Consider the following 18,506-nt stretch of genomic DNA (forward strand, 5'->3'; position numbering starts at 1 on the left):
TTTTCCTTTCTTCTCAGGGGACTCTCTCATCACTTACAAGGCATCTCTCTCAAAGCACCAGCCTATACGCTCAGTCCTCGCAGATTATCCAACTAGAAGGGTTTCTGCATAAATGAGAAAACTGAGGCCCAGTGAGGGAAAGTGACTTGGCCAAAGTCACACAGCAAGTGGGAGGTATAGATAAGACCAGAGCCCTCCTTCCCTACCTCTGTCCCTGAAACCTGTACCATGGCCCTGAGGTGGCTTCTTTTAATCAGGCTTCTGAAGAGGAAGCCAAACAACCCATCAATACATCACTAAAGGGCCCTTCTCCTAACAGCATATCCACATCTGTATAGCCATCTATGGGGTCCAACTTCTCTCAGGAATCTCCAGGGACACCCCTTACCCCCCAAACAGTGAGGGCAAGCCAGGAGCCTAGGAATCTCCTAAGTGGAGCCAGGTCCTGAAGAAGGTGTGGAGGCAGCTGAAGAGAGGGCAAGAAGGGAAGCATCAGACAGTAATAGTTTGCTAAATCCACATTCAGCAGAAGGACCCAGGAGAGGAGAAAAGGTGGAGCAAGGCAAAGCTGTCTGAAGCAGTGAAGAGGAAATGGTGTCCAGAAGGGCAGAGGAGGAAGAGACAGGCCCGTGGAGGTGAGAATCCAGCAGCAGGAAGAAAGATATCAGGAGCATGAGCCCATGAGGGAGGCAGACTCTTGGCTGGCAGATTCCACAGGCACTGGCAGGCTCTGTCTGCTCCAGAAGCCCCAATAGGACCCCCTTGGGGCCGTCCTCCAGCAAGACGCTGGCATTCCTCCAGCTCACATGGCCAGAGGAAGCTCCCTCAGCTGCATCAGAGCCTGCTGAAGGAGTTCTTTCTCCAGTATCCTCCTCCCCACCCAGACATGGAGTCCAAGCTCCCTGATCATCGGGGCAATAGGCCGCTGCAGCTCAGAGAGGGAAGGCAACTTGCCCAAGGTCACATAGCTAGTTGGTGGCAGCGCCAGACCTTGAGCCATAGACTCATTCTCCTCACTACACCCCATGCCATTTTCTGCCACGTCTGCTGTCCATCTGGCCATCAGATGACAGGTAGTGGGGCCCCCGCGGGATCCATTACTTGAAACAGAAGGAAGGCTTCCACACCTGAGCCTCGATTCCGGCGTTTCGGGTGGAGAAGGAAGGTCTGGGGGCCTGCTTGGCTCTGGGAGACCACGCCCGAGAGGGAGATACTGGGGAGACGTCACTGCTGTAGGTGGGGCTCACAGCAGAGGGCTGGAGGCCATCCTGGCCAGGGGAGGTGTAGAGGCCGGGTGAGGAGCGGGAGGGCCGAGGCAGGGCAGGAGACGGCGGGAGGCCAGCCCTGGGCAAACTGGGCACCAGGTCCAGGGAGCTTGGCTTGGCAGGGGAGGCAGCGCGTGGGGAGGCAGTGCGTGATGAGGCAGCTCGGGATGACGCAGTGCGTGGAGAGGCCTTGGCAGGTTCCTTGATGGGCGAGAGGGCAAACAGCGAGGGCCGCATCTGATATGGTGGCTGCTTGGTGGGCTCGGGGCGCAGGACCCCGTTCTCAGGCAGGTAGCCATGGTAGAGGGAAGCAGGCGGGGTCCGCGCTGGGCTCAGCGATGCCACTCGGAAGCCCCCGGGGGCATTAGTGGAATATTTCCATGATGAAGGCAGAGACATGGTGGGTGAAGGACAGCGGGCCAGCTCAGCATGGCCTGAAGACTCAATGACATATTTCTCCATCCGTGATTGGCGGCGGGCATAGAGCTCCGCCCCCTTCCCAGAGGCCTCTGAGAGGTTCTGGTTGGGTTTGGGCTTCGGCTTGGCCTGGATGCGGGGCGACTTGAGGCAGGAGGCCCACTCGGGAACAGCCTCCTCAGCTGCAGGGCTGGCCCTCCCCCGCGATGTTGGCTCCTGCTGGAAGTTGGAGGCCTCGGCCCCCAGGGCGAAGGGCTCCTCCTCTGCGCCCACTTCCCCCTGGTCCCTCTGCCTCCGCTTCTCGTCGGCTGTCTGTACCAGGTCCAGCAGGTCTGGATTCGGGGTCACCTTGGGCTTCTCCACGAAGGTGAACATGGATTTCCGGCTACCCCGGCGGGCCATCGACTCCTCCAAAATGCCTGTCTTGCTGGCAGGAACTGCTTGGCCCTTCCCATAAGAAGGCTTGGGGTCGGAGCTGGGGTACAGAGCAGAATAAGAGGGGGGAGCCCTAACCCGGTTAGCCAAGGGGGCCGTGGACAAGGTCTCAGCATAGGTGGGAGGTGGAGTGAAGTTCCCCAAGGGGCGTCTCTCCAAAGCTGGACTTCGCTGCCCCACCAGCCTCCTTTCCACCATGGGGCTGTGGGACATTACGTGTCTCTGTGGTCGGGGACTCCTGTCTGCCATGGTGGAGGGCTGGAGGGCCGCAGCCTTCTCCCCGAGACATCGTCTCTCTACCATGGGGCTCCGCTCCATCTGGCTAGTGCCCCTGGGTGCCTGGATCCCGAAAGGCCTGGCTGTCCTGTTGACCACCGATGGAGGCTTGGCCAATGTGAAGTGGACTTCACTGTACACCTTGGTGGGCGTGGTGGCAGGTGCCCTCCCAGACATCTCTTGTTCTGCTGATGTCACCAGGGCGCTGGGATGGACATCGATGAGCAGAGAGCTGGACGTGAACTCTGAGGCTGGGGACCCAGAGCTGGGGATGGGAGTAGCTTCTCTGGAGAAGGTGCTGGTGACAGCAGGTGGAGTTGATACCTTATCGATTAGGAGTACACTGGACCTAATCTCCTCCACCACTGGAGCCTGGGGTTGCCCATCAGCGCACGGTGTGCTGGGTTTGGAATCAGGCATTATGCCATTCGTGGGGTGCTGAGTCTCAGAAGAATTCTGTTGAGCCACAGAAAGTGGTGGGTTTTGTGGAGTGACAGTTGTGGGGGGGTTCTGACTGACATCATTGGCTGGCAGGTTGCTATGGCTATTAGAAGCTGATTCGGTGAGTGTGGCACTAGGTGAGGAAAGGTTCTCATTCACATCTGCATCTGGGCTGTGTACCTCGGCTTCAGGAGGGCTTGGTGGGGACTTCTGGGCCTCACGGTTCTGGGACAGGTGGAGCCCATTGGCTGTCAGCAGGGCTGCATTTTCCTTCAAGTAAACCACCAATGGCACTTCTTCCTCCTCACTGGCCACCTTCTCCAGGTGCCGCAGCAAACTGGTCTCTTCTGAGTACCCCTCCATGCTGTGGCCTGGGAGCCCTCTGTTGAGACTCTGGGAGTTGGGGTTTCTTGTAGGACCTGACTTGGGCGGGGCGGAAGAACTCAGGCTGTGCCCTGGTGCATGGCCTGTGGGGCTTGCAGGGTGCACTCTGAGGGACTCCTGGCTGGGCTTCAGTCCCCTCTGGCCACAGCTCTCCAAGGTGAACTCGTTCACCCTCTGCCGGCGCCTATTGAAGAGCTGGACACCACGGGAGTTGGAGCTGGGAGGGGTGGTGAGCTGGGCTGCGATCTGCTGGCTCCGCGCCTTGGCCTCTTTCAGATCCTTCTCAGTGATACTAGTATTCCGGCCCAATGCTGTGGGAAGGGACAGAGGCCTGGTTAGCAAAGGGGAATGCAGTGCCACAGGGGTGCATAGACAGACAGGCAGACATACAGATGGTCACCATGATCATCTTTTCTCCTGGAATTTGACCTTTACTCAGGGTATCCAAGAATCAGCTCATGGTCTAGCCACCACTTCTGTGAAGCATTCTCTGGTTAGCTTTCCGAGATTAACTGGCCCTTCATTTGGACTGCTCTTGAAGGATACAGTACTTCACCAAACTAAGTCTGAACACCTCCCCCTAGAACTCAAGGCCCGCTACATCCCCCTCTCATCTCTCACCAACCTTCTCCAATCTTGCTAGGCTGTGCCACACTGGCTTTCTCTCTTTTCCTTGAAAATGCCAAGTTCAGTCCTGCCCCGGGGCCCTTGTACTTGCTATTCCCTCTGCTTGGAAAAATGTTTTCCTGGATGGCATTCCATGTTGGTTCCTTCTTGCTGCTCAGGTCTCAGCTTGAATGTTGCCTCTCTGGAGTGATTCTCACTTCTCCTATCCTCACAGCATTCACCACAAATTGAAATGATCTTCTTTATATTCCTCATTTATATTTGGGTCCTCACCTAGAGTGAAGCTCTAAGGGGGCAATGGCCTTGTTCAACCTATTTAGCACACTAATGCCAGCCCCCAGAATAGTGCCTGGCCTAACGTGGGTGCTCAGTGAAGATCAGTGAATGCACAAATGAACCCCAGAACATTTTCTACTGGCTTTCTTAAGATACTTTATACTTTCAAATTCACTGTTTAATAATGCTTTGATTTTATAGAGAGCTGCCACTAAAAATAGGTAATGCATCCACATTTATAAATTAAAAAGCCATACAGTGAAAAGTGTCCCTTTGCTGCTAATTACTCCACATCACAATCAGGAAACTGCTGTTGTCATTTTCTACATGTCTCCTGAATTTTTTTTTTTGCCATTATTATTCTCATTTATTTATTATTTATTTTTTAATTAAATTTTTAAAAAAATTTTGGTGGGACTAGGGTTTGAACTCAGAGCTTCATGCTTAAGCCACACCTCCAGTCCATTTTGCTCTGGTTATTTTGTAGATGGAGTCTTGAGAACAACTCAAGACTCAGCCACTGGCACCTGGCCCATTTTTATTAAATAGGCATTTTTATGCTGGGCACCAGCGACTCACACCTGTAATCCTAGCTACTTGGGAGGCTGAGATCTCGAAGGTCACAGGTCAAAGTTCTGGGCAAAAAAGTTTACGAGACCCCTCATTTCAACAGAAAAAAGCTGGGTGATGGAAAGCTTAAAACAGGAGGATTACAGTTCAGGCCAGCCTGAGTAAAAAGCAAGACTATATCTCCAAAATAACCACATCAGAAGACTGGAGGCATGGCTCAAAAGTAGAGCATCTACCTGGCAAATTTAAAGCCCTGAGTTCAGACACCAGTCCCATCAAAAGAAAAAAAGAAGAAGAAGAAAAATAATAATTTTAAAATTCACACATTTTAGAATTACTTTAGAAAAGTAATAAGTTGGGCTAATTTCAGCAGTGACTATGCTAGAACACTGAGTCTTCCATTTTATCCTCACAAGAGCACTGGGAGATAGCATCACAAGACCCAATTTGACAGAAGAGTAAACCCCTGCTAATAAATTCAGAGACTCATAAGTAACCAGCCCAAGGTCACACAGCTAAGGATGACAAAGCTGGAGTCAGTCCAGGATTCATGCTCAAGGTCCCTTTGAGAAGCAGGGGTAGGAAACAGGGTCAGTGGGATTATCCAAGTTCAGTCTGAGGTCAGGGATCAGGTCAGTATTAGTTTCCACCATTTTTCTTTCTATCCACAGTGCCCAGCTGGTACACAGGCAGTGTTCAATTTGTGCTTGTTGAACAATGAATGAACAAATGGCTGCATGAACAAATAAACTGACAGGCAGCTGGAGAGATCAGTCTTTGGCTAAGGTTACCAGCTTAGTCAGTGGCTGAGAAAATTCCTCTCTCCATCAGGCCCTCTCCCTGTTGTGAGAAGCTAATTAGTTCTTGAGGAATCTGACCCTGCCTTCCTCCTACCTTGCCCTCATTAGCACTGGCCGTGACATGAGTCTCCTGGGACAGTCTTTCCAGGCATCCCGCCAGCCAGGCTCAGCATTCATGGACTCTCAGAGCTAGAAGGGCCCTTATAAAGGTTCATTCCACTGCCACCCCACTTTATAGATGGGGAAACTGAGGGTCAGAGAGTAGCCCAGGGTGGAATCCACTGATCCCCACACTGGACTCAGCCAATAGAGGACACGCAGCAACTACATCAGATCCAGACCAAGCAGCCACAGGCTTTTTGGCCCCCACCTGTTCCTTCACTTCCCCCATCAGGTCTGACTTTGCCCCACGTGTTGGAAACACAGCACACAGCCTGCCCTACCCACCATGACACCTCCTCTCCTTCCAGGTCACCCTTATCTGTAAAAAATGAAGGGCTTAGCTAGATTGCTCCCATAAGGGAACCAAGTGGGGTCTCCAGCCACACAGGAGGCCCTGAGGAGCTGCCAGCCCATGCAGTGCCTGTCCCCTCTGCTCTGCTTAGAATCAGCCCTCCTGGACCAAATCCAAGCTGTCACTGGCTAGCTGTGTGACCTTGGCAAGCAATGGCAGCTCCCAGGGCCATAGTTCTTCCCAGCTGAGAAGGGAGGTAAAAGCACTTGATGTCAGGGCTGAGAGGCCATAATGAGGTCATGAATGCCAAAGGCTTATTGTCATTAAGCCCTAGGGACGGAGCAGAGGACTCATGCTACCATGGGAAGAGCTGGCAATTGGTGATCCCACTCTGTTCCCTGCAAAGGAGACTCACTGCACAGATCAGTGTCCCAAAGACAACACAGCAGGGGATCCCAGAGTTATGGGGAAGTGTATGGCCCCAAGTCACAGAACCCCAGAATCTCAGGGTTCTCGCTGGGTCCGATTCCGCACACAGGCCTCTGCTTACACACCCCACTGATATGAGTGCTCTACCTACCACTGGTATTCATCCCTCTGCCATGAAGTGCTCCCTCTTTACATTAACCTCCAGTTCTTGTTTGTTTTTTGGTGGGACTGGGGTTTGAACTCAGGGCTCTACCCCTTGAGCCACACCCCCGTTCACTTTGCTCTGGTTATTTTGGAGATGGGGGTCTCACAAACTATTTTCCCAAGCTGGGCTCCAACCACAATCTTCCCCAACTCAGCCTCCCGAGTAGCTGGGAGTACATGGGTGAGCTACCATGCCCAGCACACCTTCCATTTCTCAATGCGGTTCTCCCTCCTGGGGCCACACAGATGAATGGCTTTCTCCTTTTACCCTGACAACCCTGCAAAGATGTATAGATACAAATCACATCCGATGCAACAAAGTCCCACCAAAGTTTCTTAGAACACAACTGCAGCAATCGTAACTAACATTGATTGGGCACTTACTGCATACTTATACATGTACTTCACACAAAGTATTTAATCTCACAACAACCCCACAAAACACAAACTGCTACTGTGCATGCTTTATTGATGAGAAATCAAGGTCCAGAGAGATAAGGGGGACTGCCCAACATCACAGAGCTGGAAAGGAGTGGAGCTGGCTGGTTTCATACCTGGCTCTCCTTCACTACACAGGGTGCCAGCCTCTTGGCTAGCAGGTTCCCACAGCTAGATGCTCATGAAAAAGGCTCCTGCAAGGGCTGGTGGAGTGGTTCAAGTGGTAAGCGCCTGCCTAAGAAGCTTGTGCAAGGCCCTGAGTTCAAACCCCAGTACTGCCAAAAAAAAGGAAAGTGCTCAGACTTGTCAATGTCCCTGCATCAATCCCATTCCCAGGCTGGCTAAAAGGCCATGGATTTAGAAAATCTTTAAATGCCAGAGTGTGAAGGGCCCCTCAGAGATAAGCTGAGTCACAAAATAGGATGTGGCCAGGACCCAGGTCTGCTGACTCCCAGCAGATAACCCTCTCCCACTCCTCTGAGCCTGACCTGCCCTCCAAGTTCCTGTTCTGGGGAAAGAGGACAGGCAGAAGGGGCTGGGGAGTGAGCTCTGCCCTCCTACAAGAGCTCCCCCACCCCCACCCCAGCACACAGTGACTCCACAGCAAAGGAATTCAGCAGGAGGTTTGGACCAGACCCAGGTCAACAATCCCCATAATTTTTGCCACCTTACACAAACAAAGCTGGGGTGCCTGTGACCAACCACAGGCACTCCAATGTCCCTTGTCACAGGGCACCACCTAAAATTCCTCAGGCTGGGGAGCTGCCACCTCTAACAATGGCAACTGGGCTAAGATTGTGGTCCTTGGAATCAGAGAGACAGAAGTGGCCAAGAGCCACAGGGCACCTACAGCTCATGTTTTGGCTGTGACCTACACCTGCGCTGGTCACGATTCCTGCCCTAAGTGATAACCCCACCTTGCACGTTGGATCGGCAGCCCTGAAGCTGTCTTCACAAGAGACAGGAGATGAGGGCAGACACAGGAAGAACTGCCTGGGGTCAGGATACTCGGTCCAGCAGGGCAGATGGCAAAGGGTAGGGAGGTTGTGAAGCCCCAACTTCACACAGCCCTGGTGTCGTGCTCTGCACTTTATGCTGTCACTTTATGTTCATCCTCACAATAAGCGCAAAAGAGAATACTGTTAATTCTCCCATCCTGTAGATGAAACCCAGGCCTAGGGTGCTTGCTATAAGTTGTAAGTGGCAGAGCTGGGAATCAAGTCAGGAAGTCTGGCTGCAAAGTCTTAACACCTAACTACTCTGCCTTCCAGGCGAAGGGAGGGGCATCAAGAAAGGCTCCAGAGCTCCTGGATGATGGTCTGCAGGGCTCTTTGCTTTCTCATCCATGATCAATGCCCTTAGCTGCCTACGACTCATACTTGATCTCCATTCTTCCTCTCAGGGAAAGAGCCGATGAACTCATTCTTACTAAGGTAAAAATGACTGATAGTGTGTGAGAGATTAGTGAGAGTCATGAAGTAAGGGTTTATGAGACTCCCCAGTTCTAGTTTTGCTTGGGCAAAGACAAGCCTTTTCTCCCATCTCTATCACCCTGTGTGGGCAGCTGCCTATTCTGCCCATCACCAGGCCTGTCTGGACCAAGAATCCAAAGGAGGGAGGTGGGGCAGGGGAAGGGAGGCCAGAGCACAAGGTCAGGACAGGGAGAATTCAAGGAAATGCTTCTTCACACGGCTACGGCTGCCGTCATGGGAGTGTCCAGGCCTGAGGAATGAGGTGGAATGGGGAGCCAGGATTAGGAACACAGATGGCGTGAAGCACTCCATTGTGGCTAGCCAGGAGACTTGGCAACAGGACAGGTAAACTGCCCCCCTGGTGGGCCAGGAAGGAACCAATGGCTGGCCGCTACACAACCTCTGGCTTGGCTGGGGCAGGAAGATGAAGAGGGCTGAGTAATGGCCTGGCTACCTTGCCATTCCTGCCCTGCATCCTCTCCCCACCCCTCACACACACACACAGGAGGAAATGACACAGGCCCAGACCCTGGGGAGTTCTCCCGCCATGCCGGAGACATGGCAAGTGCAGCCTGGCTTTGGCCCACAGACCTCCAGCCCTCCTTTCCGGAGAACAATAAACAGTCAGGTGGGTAGGACTATGAGGAGTGGGGAGCCCCAGACCTCGCCATACTGCTAACAGGCTGGCAGAAGTCATCACCAAATGCCTCTCCCCTGGTGCCCAGAGGGAAAACTCAGACCAGACAAGGGATGCCCTTATGCCCTGAGTCACACACAAACCCCCCCCCCACCCCCGAGCCCCAAAGGCACCGAGTGCTCCTCTTACTCACTCCACTCTGGCTGGGTCCTCCCTGCAGCCTAGCTTCCCCAGGATGCTCCTGCTGGCTTCGGCTGCAGGCCTCAGTTCTCAAAGCCTCTGGGAAATGCAGCCAATTGCCTGGCTGTGGAAGAGAGGAAAATCCCACCTCGACAGCACACAGAGCTGGATATGACTCCGCTCCTCCACAGATGACTCAACCGGCTCTTTATCAGGAAAACTGATTTTGCAACAGCCTTTTAAATGGCCTCTCCACCCCCAGTCTCTCCCCCGCCAATCAACCCACCCCACGCAGCCAGATTCACCATCCTCCCTCCCAGCTTCAATTGTGTTTTTCTCCTGATCAAAACCCTGTGCTGTCTCCCCAGGACATGGGGGATCAAGAAGATTCCTCCTCATCCTGGTGTTCAAAGCCCCTGGCACCAGGGTCTGCCGGAGGGCTCATCACCCTTCTCCCTGTGCCCTTGGCAGTGGTGAGGGAGTTCAAAAGCCCACGATTCCCACTGCTGCTGGGTAAGTTCCTGCCTAGAGCCTGGCTTGCCCATAACTTTCACATCCTTTCTGTACGTCCTCATCCCCCAGCCTCCCACCTAGTTCAAATGCTACCCCCTTCCCCAAAAAAACCTTCCTAGCAGGCATCTCTGCCTTGCCTGGTCCCCATCCTCTGCTAGCAGGAAGAAGCCGAGAGTATGACCAGACTTGGCCTCTCCTGCTGTCTCCTCTGAGCCCCACTCCCTCTCTGAGGCCTCTGGATTAGGTTGGGCAGGAGAGGACAACTGATCTAGGAGTCTGGATGGATTGACTAAGCCTTCATGAAAGAGGTGGCAGCTGGGCTGGATCCAGGATGGTGGGTGGGGAAAGTGAGTAGAACCTTCCAGAAGAAAAGGCACCCCAGGCTTGGGATGAGTCAGACTGATCAGGTATACACCTGTAATCCCAGCTACTTGGAAGGCAGAAGTAGATAGGTGGACCTAGGTCCAAGAATGGTTGGGAAAAAGTTAGCACAAGACCCTATCTGAAAATTAGCTAAGGCAAAAAGACTGGGATATGGCTCAAGTAGTAGAGGGCCTGCCTAGCAAGCATGAGGTCCTGAAGTCAAATCTGAGTATGCACTCCCTCCCCTCCCCCAATCTGCCCAATGTTTTATTTGCACCAGATCGCTCAAAAGGAGGGAGTGACTTGCTCAAGGTCACACAGTCAGTCAGAGGCACAGCTGGGCCCAGAGTCTGCTGCATAGTCCACACTGTCCCCCTCAATGCTTTGCTTCATGGGAATCCTTGTCTGGGTCTTATCCTCCCCACATCACCACTGTAGACTGCGAAAGCCTTGAGGACTGCTTCAGTCCTCCATGAGGGTGACAAAAGCCAACACTTCAGGCATACTAGATGCCCGTGTCTTTCTTCTATCCTCACACCAACTCAGAAAAGAGGTTTCCTGATGGCCATTTCAGAGATAAGGAAAATGAGATGTCAAGAACAGCTTACTCATTCTGGGTCTCACAGTTGGCAAGGGGCAAAACAGAGTTGGAGCCAGACAGGCTGACTGGTCCCAAGCCTGGAGTGTCTTTCCTTTGGAAGGCTCCACTCACTTTCCTCAACCACTGTCCCTGATCCAGCCCAGCTGCTACCTCTTCAATGAAGCCCTTGTCAATCCATCTAGACTCCTAGATCAGTTCTCCTCTCCTGCCCAACCTGATCCAGAGACCTCAGAGAGGGAGTGGGGCTCAGAGGAGACAGCAGGAGAGGCCAAGTCTGGTAAAACTCCTGGCTTCTTCCTGCTGGCAGAGGGTGGGGATCGGGCAGGGCAGAGATGGGGGAGAGGAGAAAAAAAAGATGAAGCTTGGGCTGGCAGCTGTTCCTGCAGGCCACAACCACTGTTTGAGCTGCTCACTGGCCAGGACCCAGCAGTCATGGCATGCCTCTGCCCAGTCTACTGGCCAAATCACTAGTCTACCAGAAGCAGATTTGAAAAACTTCAAAATGACAACTGGAGAGAGGCAGGTTCAGGCCGATGTGGACAGCAAGCTGGAGGAGCCACAGAGGGCCAAGGTCAGAGTCCAGGCTCCTGACTACCAGTCAGCCCTGGTAAGCTTGGCCTGCATATTCCATGACCCCTTCTACTGTGTCACCCCTTCTCCCTCCCTCTGAAAACCTTGGGAGTACAGAAAGGACTGTACACATAAACTAGGAGACAAAAAGGTGGCAAACCAGAGTAGGGAAGAGGGGTCTCCCTAACCCATGCTCTATGGGGCAGGATGAGCCTAAGCCATCTCTGAGTCCCCACCACACATCCCAGGGCCTGGCATACTCTAGGCCCTGCACAGAGATGTGACCTAGCTATCTGTGCTAGTCTGAGGCCAGGGCCTGTCTCCATCCTCCCTAAGTGCTCCCAGACCAGCAGAGGCCATTGCCGGGGAAAGGGGTGCTTAGTAAACTCTGACTAAATCCATCACTGAAGGATGTGCTTCCCACATCCAAAGTTTCCGCCTTTGAATTGGAGGTGTAGCTTGAGCAACAGAGCACGTGCTTTGCAAGCATGAAGCCCTGAGTCCAAACCCCAGTCCCACCAAAAAAAAAAAAATTTCAAAACCTCAGCCTTCACGTTTGCTCCATTGTTCATCCCCCAAGATACATTCTGGATTCATATATATTCCAAATCAGAGATCTTGAGGATGGTCCCTAAGGGAAGGGAGGAAAGCAAAAGAGAAAACAGTAAGTCTGTGGGTGGAAAAGGAGATGACCTGAGAGGTACAATGTTCCATGAAGTGCCAGGAGGACACAAAGCCTGAGAGAGAAATGAATGAGGATGAAGTAATCTGGAAGGCTTCTTGGAGGGGATGGCCTTTACTCTAGGTCTTGAAAGGTGGAAATGAGGACATATGACAAGCAATGAGGACAGCTCATAGACACTTCAAGGTTGAAGGTAATCCCCACTTCCCTAGCCAACCCCACGGCTCAAAGACCAGCTGGAGAGAATGAAACTTTGCCCAAGGAACACACCCACCAGGCTGTATAGGGTAATTCAGGTGGGGTTCCACAGGAGCAAGGCATGTGCTGTGGACCAGGCACACCACAGGCTCTGCCCTGCGCCTCTGGGTGGTTACATAACCCCCACTGCTCTGGCTCCACAGCCAGCTGGGACCTTCCACCTCCTCTGCCTCTCCTGTCATCTGCCATCTGTCTCTGCAGCTTCCTTCATATAGAAGAGGCCGCTGTGCAGCCGAAAACGAAGGCCAGCCCTGTGGTAAATTCCCCACATTCCTTCCACACAGAAAAATAAATAACCCAGGAGGAAAAGCGCAGGAGGAATGATGATGACGGCCCAAACACGCTGGAGTGCAGGCTCACATGCTGGGATAAACAGCATGGGCCAGGAGCCCTTCCCGGGACGACACACCTATTAGCTGCTGCTTCTCCCAGGGGGCACAGAGCCAACCTGGAACTCTGGGAGGACAGACCTGCTCACATCTGCCAAAGAAGGTGCTAGAATCTCTCAGTGGTGGCTGTGGGTAGTGGTCACCATGGTGAACTTGCCAGGGGCGGGGCACACTTGTTTTCACTGCTCAAGGGGCTACTTATTCGGCACATCAATGTGCAATGAGCTCCTCCTGGAAGTATTATCATTTTTGTGTTTTATTTTATCTACACAAGCTGGGAGGATAAGGAAGGTCCCTTATCTCCACTTTACAGATGAGGAAACTGAGGCTCAGAAAGGGGATTCGCCAAGGTATTGGCCAGTGAGTGAACTGCAGGTTCCAGGGCCTGCCCCCCACTCCCATATCCATTCAGCTTGCTCTTCCCCCAGGCAGCCTTCCTTCACCAAACCCACCCTAAGGTGCAGCCTGTTCGCCTCCTGTCCACTGCTCAGCAGGGCACCCCATTCAGTCACATTTAGTAAATCGCTTCCCTTTTCTGAGTTTCAGCTTCCTCACTAGTAAAACCAGGATGTAAAACACAGCTGAGCAAATAAGATGCAGAACAGTATCAAGCAAAAAACACTGCACATACCTGAAGGGGGTTTTATCTTTGGCCCATTGACATCTCTGTGTGACTTAAAAGGCTAGGGCTCTAACTGTTTCTCTCCATCTCTCCCTCTGTTCACCAGTCCCCTCTGGGCCTCACACTTCTGCCCACAGTCAAACACAGTCCAACCCCAATCCCAACCCCACTGCCACAGCACCCCTACCTCTAGCCACTGTGCTGCAGCAGAGAATGGATTTGAATCCTACGCCCCCTAACTGAAGATCCAAGGCTTCTAGGACGGAAAGCAACCCATGCTGGCTGTGTAGCCAGAAGGGCACCACGGCTGTGGGGTCCTGGAGGCTCTGACCCCGCTGTGTCTCCCAGACTGCCATACAGCAATTATCTGGCACGGCTGGTCCCCTCCAGCAGGAGAAGTCTCCTGCCAGAAGAGAGGCTGAGTCATCCAGTCCTGCCCTCCCTGTTTCCCTCAAACCACTAAAGAAGCCTGGAGGTCAGGAAATTTGGCTCCAGTATCTGACCTGTCACAATTTGAATAGCATTAGGCTATTCTCTGAACCTCTTTGGGCCTCAGTTTACCCATCTGTTCAACGAGGGGATTGGATTGACCAATGGGTCCCAGAGTATGGTGCTCTCCCGCCTCTAGTGAAAGCAAAAGGATTTCAGGTGGCACCCTAATATTTAACATCTTAAAAAGTTACATAACTTTCAAATGTGAAACCTGTGATCTGGAGGATATTACTGCTTAGGGAGAGGCTAGAGTGGATATTTCAGTAACAAAATGAGACAATTTAAAGAAAATAAGTATAAATGGTACATGGAGTCATTCATTTAGCCAATATTCATTGCACACCAATTAAGGGCCAGGCACTGTTCACAGCCATGAAGAAAAGAAGACGAAAACCTCTTTTTTGCATGCTAATAGGAAGCAAAAGGAATAAACATACATATAAATCAGAGAGTAAATGTTATGGAGAAAAATTAAACAGGCACAGGAGATATGAAATACATGGGGCAGGGAGTGGTTTGGTAAGGTAAATATGGTAACCAAAATTGTCTGCAGTGAGAAGGCATATCTGAGTGAAGAAATGAAGAAGATGAGGGAGTGAGGCATAGGACTGTGTAAGGAAGAGTGGCCTGGCAAAGGAGCAGCTAGTACTAAGGTCCTGTACTTATCAGGTTTGAGGATTCTTTCTCTCTCTCTCTCTCTCTCTCTCTATTTCTCTCTCTCTCTCTCACACACACACACACACACACACACACACACACACACACGATGCTGGAGAGACCCCAGCTGGTAGCAGCACATCCTCCTCTGCACACATACCCACGCACAGAAGCACTGCCTGCTTCAAACCTGTGTAACACATGACAGGCCATGCCCAGGCACGCATGCACTCCATAGAGAGCTCGGGAGAGTATGTGACATGGAGCATCTGCAGGTGTCCATATGATGCTCATGTGACAGGCTGGCATGTATGTACCTGCATCAGATACACCTTGTGGGAGGGTGTCTGTCTCAGGTAACTTCGTTAGTAGGTAGCGCTTCAGCTTGAGAGCACCTGTTACCGCAGAATGGTAAGTGCCCCGATGGTCTGTTTCAAATCCATGTCTCCAGTATCTCTGTATTCATAGTCTCCCTTTTTCAGAGGTACATTAAAATCTACCACCTGATACTCAAGTGTCCCAGGGGATCATGTGTGGCGAATGTCCCATTTTCCTACAGCAACTAAATGGCATACGCCAGGTTAAAATACCCGGGTCAGCACTGGACAAGCTAGCAGCTTCAAGCAGCATTGCCATTCATCATCATCGTCATTCCAGCTCCATTCCTTTAGGGTGCTTGGGGATAGCTGAAGAGTAGGAAAAAAGGACCAGACTGTGAGCAGGAGGCCTGAGTTAAGGCCACAGCCTGGTATCTATTCCATGTGGGACCTCACACAAATCCCTTCCCCTCTCCTGCCCACATCAGAAACTTACAGGTGCCCCAGAATCCTTGAGGGAATGTGTTCAATATGCAAATTCCTGGGTTCCGCCCTAGAAACCCATGGGGTCACAAAATACGCATAGGCTTCCTTAGGAGGTCTGAGGCACAGACTGGGACCCACTGGCCTTTGCAGCACCTGATCATATACATATGTTCATAGTGAGCACATAGGAAAGTGTTTGGGATGTGGTCTGGCAACTAGCAAGGCTCCATAATGTTGACAATACACATGTAATAAGATAAATTTATCTGCACAATTACATATAGTAATTACAAACCATCCTTGGAATATGCACAACACTTTTGTAGTTTTTCTGGCACTTTTCTTTATCAGAAATAGAGGTAGAATGGGATTTTCATGCCATTTTACAGTCTAGAAAATGGAAGTAGATAAATGCCGGAGGACCTGCCCAGGATCTCACAGCACACAGGTCTTTGGCTGCCAGCCAGAGACCTCGGCCCAGCTTTGTGAGATGTGCCACCTCAGGACGTGATCCACTCACCCCCATATGATTCCCAACCCACAGGGTAAGTGACTTTCATTCTAGGTTCATGAAAGCTCTTGACACTTATGACTTCCTCAGCATCTCAGGATTAAGAATAGACAACCTCAATCATTTAACTTCCTTCCAGCATAAGGTTCCCCCCTGCTGCCACTAAGCAGTGCAGGGGATCCCCAAGGGGCCCTAGTGCTACCTGCTACCATTTCATCTAAAATGGTCATTTGATCTAGCCAATCAGAATTTAATCTGGTCATGAGCTATTGTGACTTTTAGCAAGCCTTGTATCTGCTGAATCTCATTTCCTCCTCTGTAAGAGTCTCCCGATTCCTACCCTGCTGGTTTGTTGCACTGATCAGCTCACACATGCAAGGGAGACAGCATCGGGTGCTGATGGGGCACCATGACTCTCTGGTAATGTGTGAGCTTTGGGAAGGGAAGAACCTTGCTTCACATGTGTTCAACAGATATGTCCTGAATGAAGGAAAAAATGAAATGATTTCACCAAAGCAACTTTCTCCTGCCAGGATGGCAGGGCCAGCGGGATGGGCTATGAATACGGGGAACTTGCTCTCTGCTCTGCACATAGTAGACGTGCTTGCCATGGCAGTGAGGAAGGCCACACTAGGAGGGCTATATCCCAGATCCCTGAATGTAATCCTGTTGACTCAGAGGCATAAATAATGCACTGGTAGTTCTCTCCTCACCATACTGTCATGCTAAGAATAGCAGTGGCTACTGTTTCAAAGATTCCAAAAGGAAGCGGACAGGACACCCAATGGAGATAATCAGTAAAGATGTCATTGAGCTGTGACCTGTCAGGAACCTCCCTGCAAGCCCACATTTCCAAACTCCTAAGACAGAGGACCCTGAATGACAAAGCAGAAAGACTCTTAGAGGCCACCTGGCCAGGAGTTCTCCCGGAGTAAGGTAGAGGCTGGGGAACATCCGCCTCCCACCGGTCTGTATTTTCTCCTTCTCTCCTGATGCCCACGCTAACAATGCCTGTGCCTCTAACTCGCCCCTCCACACTCCTGGGATGGGTCCCGCTTATGTATTTTACACGGAAAACTTTGGAGCAAGAAGATTCTATGGGTCTTAATTACTTTTTTTTAAGTTTAAAAATGGCTGACAGTGGACTGTTAGTAGTGTCTTCCTATGGGAAGGCAGGAACAGGAGGATCACAGTACAGGCAGGTCAGGGTAAAATTAGTGAGACTATCTGAAAAATAAAGCAAAAAATGACTGGGGGCATGGCTTAAGTGTTACAGCACCTGCCTAGTAAGCAAAGACCTGAGTTCAAACCCCACTACCACAAAAAAATAAAAAGCAGACTTAGAAGAGTGCTTCTCATACTTTAAAATATATAGGGATCACTACCCAGGGCAGTGGTTAAAATGCACATTCTGATTCAGGAGGGTGGGGCGGGGCCTGAGATTTCACATTTCTAGCAAGTTTCCCAATGACAATGGCACTGTATCCACAGGTCATACTTTAAGTACAGAAAAACTGGCATATTTCCTATTACTCAGATGGAGAACACGACGTCCAAAGAAAAGGGATGTGCCCTTTCCTTAGCTCAGAATGTAAGTGTGGACTACCATCCCATGGCTTTGCCCTCAGAGGGCTTTGAGTGACTGCAGATAAAACAAGTAAGATGCAAACACAACGATGGGCAGAGGAAGAGGTGACCCCCGGTGCTCTGCACACAGTCATCCATGAGGAGGCTGGAGTGTGGAGGGCCACTGATAGCACTATCAGGATAGGCAACCAAGGGAGAGAAGAAAGGAAGCACGGCCAGCCTCCTGATCACTGCCAGTGATGTTTGTCCTTCCCCGCAAGTGCTGTAAAGTTCTTTGGGTCTCCAGGCTAGCTCTACTCCCCTGGGGTGCCCCACCCTCTTATACTCCACCACATTGGCCCACCTTCACATGCTCAGACAAGGTGTCAAGCACTTTCTCACCTCAGGGCCTTTGCACTGGCTGTTCCTTTTGGTTAGTCTTCCTTCCTTTACCCCCTCAGCTGAGATTTTCTGACCACACTTCTCATTCTTTGGATCTATTTACAGGTCTCAAGGAGGCTCCTCTGTCCTCAGAGGTCACATTCCCCAGCCACAGCACCCTCAGCGTCTCCTCCAAACTCATTAGATTTGTAATTCCACCAGTGTTTGTTTTAATATCAGGCTGCTCTGTCCTCTCAAGGCAGGGACCTTGGCCATGACCCTGCCCCCATGCCTAGACTATAACTGGGGATCAACAAAGACTTGTTGACTGAAAGAGATGCATAAACGCTGCTCACATCCCCACTGCAAAACTTCTCCACGGCTCCATGTGACCTCGTCAAGACCACAGAAGTCGCAAGACTGAGATTTTCAAGATTATTTGGGTCAGGACTCTGTTCTGCAATTCCCCAGCTGAGCAGCCTTCAAAGGTCACGTCACCTCTCTGAGTGGGGTCTCAGCACTGCTCATCAGGTCCCAATGAAAGAAGGAACCTGGGAAAGGCTTTGAAAGCTGCAAAGAGCTTTCACTGATATTACCAGTCCAACAATGCTTGACGCCCAGAGAGGGACAGAGCCTCGCTCAAGGCCACACAGCCAGTGTGTGATGATGCCAGACCTCCCGGGCACAGCTTGAAGCCAACAGCTGAGCTTCAGGCCCACCCAAGCTCAATGAGAGCACCATCTGCCTAGAGGCTGGGCAAGAGAGGGGGAGGCAGAGAAGAGGGTGGCTGGGG

The 18,506-nt window shown here is 51.5% G+C and overlaps 1 protein-coding gene across 4 annotated transcripts in view; it reads right to left on the reverse strand.

Annotated features, from left to right (window-relative positions):
• The window catches only part of Synpo (synaptopodin), a 36,056-nt gene that overhangs the window by 6,613 nt on the left and 10,937 nt on the right, over nt 1-18,506 (reverse strand). For 2 of the 4 annotated variants that reach the window (XM_074076638.1, XM_074076639.1), the window contains exon 2: nt 1,128-3,529. In XM_074076638.1, the coding sequence (XP_073932739.1) occupies nt 1,128-3,529 (2,402 nt within the window). Of the gene's footprint in view, nt 1-1,127; nt 3,530-9,314; nt 11,884-18,506 lie in introns of those variants that run through there. The other 2 variants (XM_074076640.1, XR_012448996.1) reach the window with 2 other exon arrangements.

The sequence above is a fragment of the Castor canadensis genome, chromosome 6 (genome assembly GCF_047511655.1).
Source record: "Castor canadensis chromosome 6, mCasCan1.hap1v2, whole genome shotgun sequence".
In the NCBI taxonomy this organism is placed as follows: domain Eukaryota; kingdom Metazoa; phylum Chordata; class Mammalia; order Rodentia; family Castoridae; genus Castor; species Castor canadensis.